Genomic DNA, 12,215 nt, shown 5'->3' with positions numbered 1-12,215 from the left:
ACGTTAATGGCATTGGTGAGCAAAGACAGCATTAAGTTAATAGACCTGGCCACATCTTGCATTATAAATAGTCATTAATATTCCATTATCTGTCTGCACATGCCCACGAAATGTGCAGGAACTGGCAGCTGTGCTTAACGTACTTTTCTGCTTTTCAGGTAACACTGTGCATTCGAAATGAGGAAACGCCGTCACGCGTGTCATCTTACCTGGTTTTGGGGGACGTCGTCAGCCACTCCTCATGTTTTTCAAATGTAATCAAGTAGGCCGCAATCTCCTGCAACAGAACAAATGAAGAAACGTTTAGAAATGTGTTCTTTTTACTCTCTCTCTTAAAAATGCTGATATAGTTCAAAAACAATGCAATGTTAATCTCATATATCAGTTGAGATATTAGTTGACAGATATTTTCGATTTGAAGAAACAAAATCCTAGTTATCACATTATCAACAACAACATTACATACAGTGCCATAACTCAGCCATTGGCACAGAACTCAGCCATATGTCCAAATTGTTACATTAACAGTGTAAACAAGTCAAAAAGCATGAAGATGGATGGATGGATGTGATCACACTATAGATAAGTGTTGTATGGTCATAACCTTGAGTCGAGGTTATGAAGAAAAACAGGTTACATGTTGCCTTTAATGTTATCAGACTATTAAAATTATTAAAACAAATGTATCCAAGCCGAGGGAGTTTGTTTCTCTCTCAGGTGCTGTAAAATTGACCAGCTTTCTTCTGCAGTCCTTATAAACCTAGAGTACTCCATTTAAACACCACAAAACACTGTCATATAAACTTAACGAGTGTTGTTCAACAACATGATCTTATGAAACAAGGTTTGAGCATTGGTATGAGCGACTCGTCCATCTCTGAGCCAAGGTATGAGAGTCACGGTTGTTTGACCTGAGGATGACCATCGTATATTCGTCACTATGGGGTATTCGTAAAGTGTTCAGACTGCCCACTGAGCAGCTGTCAGGAGACAGATTACACAGCCCAGAGGGGCGAATCGCATCTCGAGTCCCACAGCCAATCAGCATGCCATATCGACTATCAACTCGTCTGACAAGTGGCAGATCCTGCATCGTATCGCTGTGCAACCACCACCAGAGAGCTTAAGACAACATTCACGTGCACATTAGTTACTTGTGCCTGAATTCTGAGATCAGTTGAAAGCCCGATCTCATTTTATGCACCAGTGGGCTCATTTGAGCAAAGTGTGAGTAGAATTAGTGTCTAGAATCCTCTTCTAGAATCCAGAGACAACGTACGTCACATATATGTTAGCAGCTCTTTCACAGTTGCTCAGGCTTTATATAAAGTAGAATGTGGCTAAAGAGAGAGGATTTGGGTAACAAGTGGCGCACGTCTACAGGACAGACACATCAGGATGCTCTTCACTAGGGTAGAGTGTTCAGATGACAGTCACACGAAAGATTCGCTGCGTATCTACATGCGGCCATATGCTCTCTTGGCTCGGCTCTGAGAACAGGCAGAAGGCCCAGGGAAGTGTATGGGAACACAACTGGCAATGTTCTCTCTTGGTTTCAATTTAGAGATGCCAGCTTGTGCAGTGCCAATTTAACCCTGCTGCCCTCATTACTGAAGGCAAAGAGGGGAGGGATGGGTCTAACAGAGGAGAAATGAGTAGTGCATTAAAGAGCCAAGAGGAAAGAGGAAGTGTTCATAGACACAAGTGTCCTGTGAATCATTCAGAAAAGAATCAAGAGTGCGTTTTAATTCCAACTGAATTTTTGAATTGGAATATTTTAATCTATAGATTAAAACAGATAGTCATACAGGTTTTGAACAACATGTTGTTATGATAGAATGTTCATTCTGGGTGAACTATCCTTTTAAAAATGGCACTTAATGCAATGAATTTCAATTAATTTGAATTCAATATTCTTAAATTTACATTCAGCAATTTGGCATCCCGTTTGCTCTGATTTCATTGAATTACATCTGCCCTTTACAGGGAATAGGAGAATGTGCAGTAATTTTAGAACTTTAAACTTATATATTACTATAAGAATGTTTAAACTTAATCCAGATATTTTAATCAGATCCACAAATTCGTTTTGAAAAACCAGATTAGCAAGAGATCAGTTATCATGATTAGAAGATCTGGCATCTTTCAAATCATCTCAGATGTATTAAGCGACATACGAAGAATGTGCCCCTGGTCTCTTTCATGTTTTATTGTGGTTGAATGGTCAAATATGCACACAGTAATGTCATAATGCCCGTTGTGTGGAGTATTCAAGTAAACATAGTCGGTTATGTGTTAAATAAATGTAAAACAGTTGGACAGACAGATAGATAGACAGACAGACAGACAGACAGACAGACAGACAGACAGACAGACAGACAGATAGATGATAGAAAGATAGATAGATAGATAGATAGATAGATAGACAGACAGACAGACAGACAGACAGACAGACAGACAGATAGAGAGACAGACAGACAGATTGATAGACAGACAGACAGACAGATAGAGAGACAGACAGACAGACAGACAGACAGACAGACAGACAGACAGACAGACAGACAGACAGACAGACAGACAGACAGACAGATAGAGAGATAGATAGAGAGATAGACAGATGGATGGATAGATAGATAGATAGACAGACAGATAGACAGACAGACAGACAGACAGATAGATAGATAGATAGACAGACAGACAGACAGACAGACAGACAGACAGACAGACAGATAGATGATAGAAAGATAGATAGATAGATAGATAGATAGATAGATAGATAGATAGACAGACAGACAGACAGACAGACAGACAGATAGATGATAGAAAGATAGATAGATAGATAGATAGACAGACAGACAGACAGACAGACAGACAGACAGACAGACAGACAGATAGATAGATAGATAGATAGATAGATAGACAGACAGACAGACAGACAGACAGACAGACAGATAGATGATAGAAAGAAAGAAAGATAGATAGATTGAATGATAGATCAGACAGACAGAGATAGGATAGATAGATAGATAGACAGACAGACAGACAGACAGACAGATAGACAGATAGAAAGATAGATAGATAGATAGAAAGACAGACAGACAGACAAAAGATAGATAGATAGATAGATAGATAGATAGATAGATAGACAGACAGACAGACAGACAGACAGACAGACAGACAGACAGATAGATGATAGATAGATAGCTAGATAGCTAGATAGATAGATAGATAGATAGATAGATAGACAGACAGACAGACAGACAGACAGACAGACAGACAGACAGATAGATGATGGATAGATAGATAGATAGATAGACAGACAGAGAGAGACAGGAAGGAAGGGAAGGACAAGACAGACAGACAGAGAGATAAATAGATAGGAAGGAAGACAGACAGATAGATGATATAAAGATAGATAGATAGATAGATAGACAGACAGACAGACAGACAGACAGACCAGACCAAAAAGCAGACAGACAGACAGACAGACAGACAGACAGACAGACAGACAGACAGACAGACAGACAGACAGACAGACAGACAGATAGATAGATAGATAGATAGATAGATAGATAGATAGATAGATAGATAGATAGATAGATAGATAGACAGACAGACAGACAGACAGACAGACAGACAGACAGACGATAGATAGATATGGCTCTCTAGCTCCACAGCAAAATAAATTATATTTTGCCACAATCTTCTGCGTCAGATCAAAGGAAAAATCATTTTGAAATGTTTGTCTAATTATATTGATAACATTACTATAAAATTATTATATTGATGATAGTAATATGTTAATAAATATAAAAAGTAAATAAAAAAAAAAAAATCAACATCTGATTACTGAACTGCAGGTTTTGTGTACCAAAAAACTCATAGACAAACATGCTGGATGCCAAACAAAAGGTCACAACATCCACACTAATTAGCCAAAACAGCAATAACACTGAGCAAATGAGGAAAAATCCAGCTAGCATTATGGAGTGTGAGATTGGATATTCTGCTAGTTTCATCATTTGAAAGATCATACATGGCTTCTGATGTCAGGCATATGTGCCAACTCAACCGACGACCGCCTTCATTGTTTTCAAGTTATAATTTCACAAAGCATTCCATCATCTTATGTGACCGTAACACATACTTCTTTGTTATCCTGTTTACCGTTGGGCCAGGCATTTTCACTGGCTGATTGTTTGTTACGCTGGGACCCCGGGAGTATCCTGGCACTGCCACTGATGGACTGAATAAAAAACAATGACCCGCTGTAATTTGGCAAACAAGCATCAAGACAGATACCGAGCATCGGGGAGCCGGGCCTTTGTCAAATTCTGTTTATTCAGGAGTCAATTCTCAGCGGCCCGCTCGTCTTTACTGTCCCTTCTCACCATAGTTTTCCTCATTTTCCGATAAGCTTGCTTTTAGTGCTTCCTACACTTTCCCAGCACTCCTCCCATCCTCTTTGCTCTCATTGCCTTATTATTCCTCTGTTCCGTGCTCCTAACTCAGAGCTTTAGTCACCAAAGAGATTATATGACAAAGTCATTTTGCATTGAAATGAAGACGAAGGCCTCGGGGCTTCAGTGTTCTGCCAGAAAACATCCCTTCCTCCTTTCCTCGTTTCTCCAGTTCCCCCTCCCTCAAACTTCCCATGAACACTGGGAGCCAGTCGTTCGGCATCTAGTGAACCTGCTCCAGGCAGCTCTTTCCCTAACCTGCACTTAACCTGAAGGGCGGCGCCGACGCCTCGCTCTGACTGGCAATGAGCGCCTCCAAGTTTGCCACTCAGGAGCCGACAGATGTGAAACTCCTCAAAGCGCTCTTTAAACTATAGTAGGGGGTAAACGAGAGTCAAGAGAGGTGTGTGAGCAGGAGCCGGCTTTCCAGACAAAATGAAGTGTCTTCTTCCATACAAACAATGCCTTCTTCTCCCCCTCTCTCTCAGGCTTACGTCTTGGTTGCTTGTTGCTAAACTTTATGAAATGCAAATCGGCCTCCTGTGAAAATGATCTTTGAAACACTTCTAACAATTCGACACCAAAGGAAGACATGAGCGAATCCTGCTAACTGTTTCAAAAGGCCAGGCCTGCCATCCGTCTCCCTCTGTTGTTCCCAATATGAAAGATAAGAAGTCATGAACAATATGACTCCCTGACAGGTTTATTTAAAGGGAAACATTCGAGCTGCAAAACAGTCGTGGTGGAAAAGGTGTGGGTTTCACGTCGCAGTTGAGCTTGTGAAATAAAGTGTAACGACTATCTAGTCCAATTACTCCAGCTATTAATTCAAAGTGTCAGTCACTATTTGATAAAGCCCATTGTTGAAGTGATCAAGCCGACCCGCTTCAGCTCAGAGGAGTGTTTCATTGCTTGACCATGGGTAACACTAGAATTAGTCAAGGCAAAAATGTCAATAACTTTAAAAATAAGCTACAAGAACTGTAGTGCGCTAATGCAATGCACCAGTATGACAAATCATTTTAACATGTTAGGAACGGGCATTAGAAGTGACAGCAATAATCAATCATGATGCATCACATGACTTTTACTGAATTTTAAAATCACTAACACTGTACACAAATGTGTGAAAAAGGGGCTTTGTTTGTAATTGTGAAATTGCTTAAAATGTCATTTTCGGCAATTCCTTGTGGTTTGATTCATTATGTACACAAAAACTGCACAAGGCAGGATTTTAATCAATTTATAACAAATTTAGACATGTTTCTATAAAAATATGTCCTATTAAAACTCAATGTCTCCAATGATTTGAAAATGCTAATTGCCCTTAAGATAAGTACCAGAAAAGAGGAGACTTTTCATTGGGTTGATCAGTCTTGCCATGAAGACAGACATGGTGGTTTGTAGTTTGTCAGTTTTGAAGGACAAATATGCACGAACACTATATGTATATAAAAAAAATAATAATAAAAATAAATGCAAATTTAAAACATTTAACATATAATAATAATAATAATGAGGGAAAATTAGATATGGGACAGACAGTAGCTAAAAAGCCCGCTCTTACATCTCTGAATGATTTCTGCATAATTCATATTAAGTTTCTAATTTAGGCCACCATGGAGGCCTTGTAGTTCTGCTGAGGGTCATCCTAAAACTGACTCTCATTTGACCGAACTCGAATGCACTTCAAGCCCAAACTGCTCCCCGAGGCCCCGTGAAGAAAGCTGGACAGAGTCCTCATTCTGCTGAAAATACTCTCCTCCACAATTTGCTGCAGGGTGAAGAAAATTTTGCACGACAAATCCTTTTTGAACACGTGCCCTGATTCATTAGCGCAGGACTCCATCACACTTGGTTCCTGCCATGGTCCCCACAGGTACCCTTAAATCCTGCATTACATAGATGGCTGGCAGTTTTCAAAATGAGTATTAGTCAGAGTGTACCCTGCTGAACTGTGCTGAACGCACTTAAACCAACACTCACATACCGTTATCAAGTGGTACGGTCAGCTCTGATGTTAGCACACCATCACTTTTAATCTGCGTAACCATGGGGTTCCTTAAGGGCAGCCTGGAAAGACTAAGGTGTGAACAAACATACACTACTTGTCAAAAGTTTGAAATAATGAAGATTTTTAAATGTTTTTGAAAGTCTCTTATGCTTGCCACGGCTGATTTTATTTGATGAAACATACAACAAAACACTAATATTGTGAAATATGATTACAGATTAAAAGAACTGTTTTAAATGTATTTTAAAATGTAATTTATTTCTGTGATGCAAAGCTGAATTTTCAGCATCATTCCTCCAGTCTTCAGTGTCACATGATCCTTCAGAAATCATTCTAATATTCTGATTTGCTGCTCAGGAAACATTTCTGATTATTATCAGTGTTAAAAAACGTTTTTGGTTCTTATTATTTTTATAAAAACAGTGATACACTACCATTCAAAAGTTTGGGATAAGCAAGATTAAAATTAAAATAATAATAATAAATAATAATACTACTTTTATTCAGCAAGGACATATTATAATGATCAAAAGTAACATTAAAGACATTTTAATGTTATACTTTATAACATAACATTTCAATAATAAAATTGTATCAAATAATTCTAAACAATTGTTTTTCACAAAAATATTTAGAATATATATTAAACAAATTGTAAACATTGATAAGAACTGAGCAGCAAATCAGCATATTAGAATGATTTCTGAAGGATCATGTGACACTGAAGACTGGAGTAATGATGCTGAAAATTCAGCTTTGCATTTCAATTGTAATAATATTCCATAATATTACTATTTTTACTTTATTTTTAATCAAATAAATCCTGGTGAGCATTAGAGACTTATTTAACAAACAATAAAAAACCTTAATTATTCCAAGGGAGGTACTTAGAAACTAACATTATGAACTTGTTCTTCTAGGCCTGTATGTCAGTGAGATGTGCTTCCACATGTGTCTGTGCTACAAACTGAAGTGTCTTTCTCTTTCCCTCCCAAGGTCAGCAGCAAAAAAGCGATGAAGTCCTTCCTAGAGTCTCTCTGTCATCTCAATAATCGTAATCAAACTGCTCATCCACAATCTTTTACATTGTCTCCCCACCCACTCAGTAGATGAAACGTCACCAAATCACAGAGAGCAAATTGACAATCCACTTTAAAAAGTGGGAGAGGAAATTGAGCCATTAATCATAGCGCTCGCGTCCGCCACACTGGTCCTCATACTGTCCGCATGCGCACACACACGCCAAGACTGACACGACGCTCAGGAGTCTCTATAGCTTATTGCAGAGAAAAGATAAATGTTTCCTTTAACTGTCATTTGCCAATGTCTCTCTTGCACTTTGTGGAGATGCCGCTCCAGAGCCCGCTTTGATTAGTGGATGTGTGTGGTTGGCCTGTCCAGACGCTGGCTCAAGGAGAACGACTCCAGCAAAGGTGCAGAGGACATCACAGTGCTCTAAGATTGATGTTCACTCGGGTTGGCAGAGGACTGGAGAAATGTACTGTGGCATACTTTAAAAGAAGTCTGACTGGAAACGCTGCCAGAGAAGGGCAGGGAAGGTGAGAGGACCATTAAAAGGGGGTTCAGGTCATAGAGTGGTCCTGAGTCTGGTCCTCCAGGAACCTCCACCTGAAAACTTTTGGACAAAAGAAGAACTAAATCAAGTGGTTTAATTAATCAAGTGCTAGTTGTGTAACCACACCGTTGGGGCACTTTTAAGGGGTCCTGAGAATAGGAGATGAGAAGGACAGTAAGTGTGAACGACAACATTGTGCCTTAAAATGACAATGCAGAACATGAATACATTCGTCAACATGTCTCAACCCAAAGACAGAATCATCCCCTAACAGTCTAAAGGTCAACAGGAAATCAAACTTGCCTTTACCTTCTTATAAACAGTATCTGTTTGTTGGCAGTAAAGTGCATGTCACTGCAGAATATTTCAAAAACTTTTAGCCAAAATAAATAAATAAATAAATAAAATAAAAATAAAAAAACGGAATCAAATAGCTTGCTCTGTCTATGAAACGACTTTCTTTACAGATGATGGTGTCGATACCCATTATAGGATTAATTTTCTGGAATATTTTTTTTTAAATACGCAGATTATGCAGGTAAAAAGGGGTTAAATGCCATTTCTTGTTGCCTAAAAACAGAAGTAACAATAATAATAATAATTTATATGGAACCTTTCATGCATAAAATGCAACTCAAGGTCCTTCACAGATATACAAAAAAAAAAAAAAAAAAAAAAAATATATATATATATATATATATATATATATATATATATAAACAGTGGAATGAATGAATGAATGGATGGATGTCATACACAAAATGCAGCTAAAATAGCTTCACAAATCAGAATATTAGTAAAAAAAAAACAACCTAGAACTGAATTGTTAGCAATATAAAATACATGAAAGAATAAGAAAAAATAACAGATTAAAGCAAGATTACAAGAAGCTGAAAGAGCAAAATGCATAAAAGTAACTAAATAAAGAAATCTGAAAGAGATAAATATATATATTTGCTTTTAAAAATATGAATGCTATTGTGAATACCAATTTATAAAAAAAAAATAAAAATTTATTTGCTTTTTTAAAAATGTGAATGCTACTGTGAATATATATTCATTTTAAAAAGGAAAATAGTCATGTATTTGCTTTTTTAAAAAATATGAATGCTATTGTGAATAGGTATTTGTCTACTTTCGATTGTTTGAAGTTTTCTGATTTTCAGGGCATGATGACTAACAGCAGCTCCGCCTGATCTGCTAACCTTTAGACCCACATCAGTAAACAGACCACAACAATTCAGCTTGTTTTAGCATTAGCTGCACGCACAGCTCTCCAGCTGTTTGATACAGAGAGCTGGCAGGCAAACCTGTCACCTCAGCACAGAAAATAACTCTCGCTATGTGGTTTGAGAGACGTGGAGGGCCAATAGGGGCAAACAGGCTAAAGTTCTACTTCTGTTGTTCTGATATTTTTTCAGGTGTGCCTTCCTCACAGCACAGCAGCTGTTTAAGGTTAATCTGCAGAACTCAGTTCCAGCTGTTCATAGACATGTAAACATTTGTGTAGAGTGTGATCAGTCACGCTGGGTGATGATGTTTGTTTTGGGTCATTAATATTAATATATGCCAACAGGTTCCAGGACACATGTCTTTTATGAATTATGAAAGAATGCAGAGACAGAGAAAATTGGATTCTGCATGTGTGAAATGTAACCTTTGTGTTAAAAAAATCATCTGCTAGAGATCGATTTGTGAGCAATGCAGAAATGAGAAAGAAGCTTAAGATTTTACTAGGATCCTGATCTGTGTTATGCCCAACATGCCCAATGATATTGATAACTAATGAGCTAAAAGTAATAACCAGTGCTGGGTAGATTACTTACAAATTGTAGTCTGTTACTGATTGCAAATTCCATGACAAAAAATGTAATTAGTAACGCCATCCATTACATTAAACATTTTAAGTAACATATTCAGACTACTTTTTCATTACTTTTAAATTTCTTTTAACCTCTTCTTTTAACTCGTTTATCACATGGATTTAAATAGGATAATCATTCGTACCATTTTGGGTTAATGAGTTTAATGAAAAGCTGATAATGAATCAAACCATAAAATTAAATAAATCAGTTGCTTATTAGCATGCATATTACTAGAAAATTAGCCATTTATTAGTACTAATTAAGCACATATAAACGCCTTATTCTACATGACCTTATTCTACATCCCTAATCCTACCCAATACCTAAACTTAACAACTACCTAACTAATTATTAATAATCAGCAAATTAGGAATTTATTAAGGGAAAAGTCATAGTTAATAGTGAATAAGTGTTCCCTATTCTAAAGTGTTACCAAACAATGACTAAAAAAGATTTAATATTTCAATTAATTTCCTGCATATCATGTGAGCATTAAAACCAACATCTGAGAACTGTGAACATGCAGGTGTGATACTTAATTACTTAATTAACTTATTACCCCAAAGTTTGGGAATACCTGAATTACATATAAATAAGAAATATTTATGAAATATGGGTGCGCACCAAACAAATAAAAACTGCAGTTCAAATGCACTGTAAGTCACTTTGTTTAAAAGTGTCAGTCAAATGCATAAAACCTAAATGCAAAATAGAGGTATAGAACTTGAGTTGTCACTTTTTTCTTATTCCTTCTTGTTCATTTAGACTCTCTCACATTTAAGTCACTTTCATTATTTTGTCTTCCTAAAGGCTTTTATTCTCCATCTGTCTATATTTTCTCTATTCTTTTGCAGTGGCCTTGTTCCTCTCTGAGGTTATCTTTTTGTTTTGGTCAATTGTATACCTCAGGCGATGATAAGGAGAGGGCGTTATTGTGCTGGAGAGGTAGAAGAGAGAGAGAGAGAGAGAGAGAGAGAGAGAGAGAGAGAGAGAGAGAGAGAGAGAGAGAGACAGAGAGAGAGAGAGAGAGAGAGAGAGACAGAGAGAGAGAATTTTTTGAATTTTAACATCCTTTTATTACAAATATAATTTACCACACAATTAAATTACAATATTCATTTATATTTAATACCTCACAAACGTGTAAAAACCAAATCACCTTCAAAAACAGAGCACAAAGCTTCATTGTAACACCAAATTTCCTCAAAAGCAGCAAGATCATCCATATGTTTATAGTATCTAAAATCTATCAGTATTCTTGCTTGTACCATGTTTAAAAAAACAATGTAACCACATTTGGTTCCAAATTTTGTTCCATCTTTTTCTTTCTACTTACATAGATGGCCAGTTTTGCCTGGCCTAAAATAAAATTCAGCAATTGACAAATAAACCTTTTCTTCCTTACATATTTATAACCAAAAACAAATAGCACCATAGAAAAAGATTCATTATAATTCTTAAAAATACCTGCCTAAACACAAAAATAAAGATTCCAATCTAGCACAATTCACAAATGTATGAAAGATAGTCTCTCTCTCCGTGCAAAAAGGACAACCCGCATCAATCTCGGGATTTATAATTGAAGTAAAAGCATTGACAGCGACAGCACCGTGAAGAATTCTCCACTGCAAATCACCTGTTTTTTTGGTCAACGGTGGTTTATATAGTGCTCTCCACTCAGGCTTCTTATCCATACTCAACTTAAAAAAAGCACGCCATGGAGTATCAGTTCTCTCATTTAACATTTTTTTGTTAAAATTAATTACACAACATTTATACAGAACTTTCCCAGTGCATGAAAAGAAATCTACACACATGGAGTCAACAACTTCAAAAAAGACACCAGTAACCCCTTCTAAATTCAAAGAAAAAAACAAACAAGGAAAGAGTCTTTAGGATTTGGGTTGCAGAGGCCATCACCATACTCAGTCAGCAGAGTCCTTTCTGTAGCATTAAGAGTTGTTGACCATTTCTCTAAAAGCTGTGCAATCAGACGCGTTGATCTAAATCCCAAACGTTGAGCCGTTCCCTCCTCATTCTTAAAATCAGGTCCAGCTATTTCCAATAGCTGTCCCAATTTGGTGACTTTACTATTAATGAGTGTCTTACTAAGTCCTGGGAAAAGTCCACTGACAGACAAATCCAGACGTGCTCCACACATTAGAGGTTCTTCCAGTAGCCAATGAAGAGATAGTGGACTTTCTGCTTTTTTAAAAAAGAAAAGACTCCAAACTTTAAAAATATTTCTATTAAAACACTGGCAGGCTAGAAGTATTCAGTTTCAATGGATCCATTAGAAA

At 37.1% G+C, this 12,215-nt stretch overlaps 1 protein-coding gene across 17 annotated transcripts in view; it reads right to left on the bottom strand.

Moving 5' to 3' along the window:
* LOC109098356 (calmodulin-binding transcription activator 1-like) overlaps positions 1–12,215 on the bottom strand; it is a 285,375-nt gene that overhangs the window by 143,886 nt on the left and 129,274 nt on the right. For all 17 annotated transcript variants that reach the window (XM_042766802.1, XM_042766804.1, XM_042766809.1 and 14 more), the window contains one exon: positions 210–277. In XM_042766802.1, coding sequence (XP_042622736.1) covers positions 210–277 — 68 coding nt within the window. The remainder of the gene's footprint in view (positions 1–209; positions 278–12,215) is intronic.

The sequence above is a fragment of the Cyprinus carpio genome, chromosome A11, assembly GCF_018340385.1.
Source record: "Cyprinus carpio isolate SPL01 chromosome A11, ASM1834038v1, whole genome shotgun sequence".
NCBI lineage: Eukaryota > Metazoa > Chordata > Actinopteri > Cypriniformes > Cyprinidae > Cyprinus > Cyprinus carpio.
This window is presented reverse-complemented; position numbering and strand designations above follow the sequence as displayed.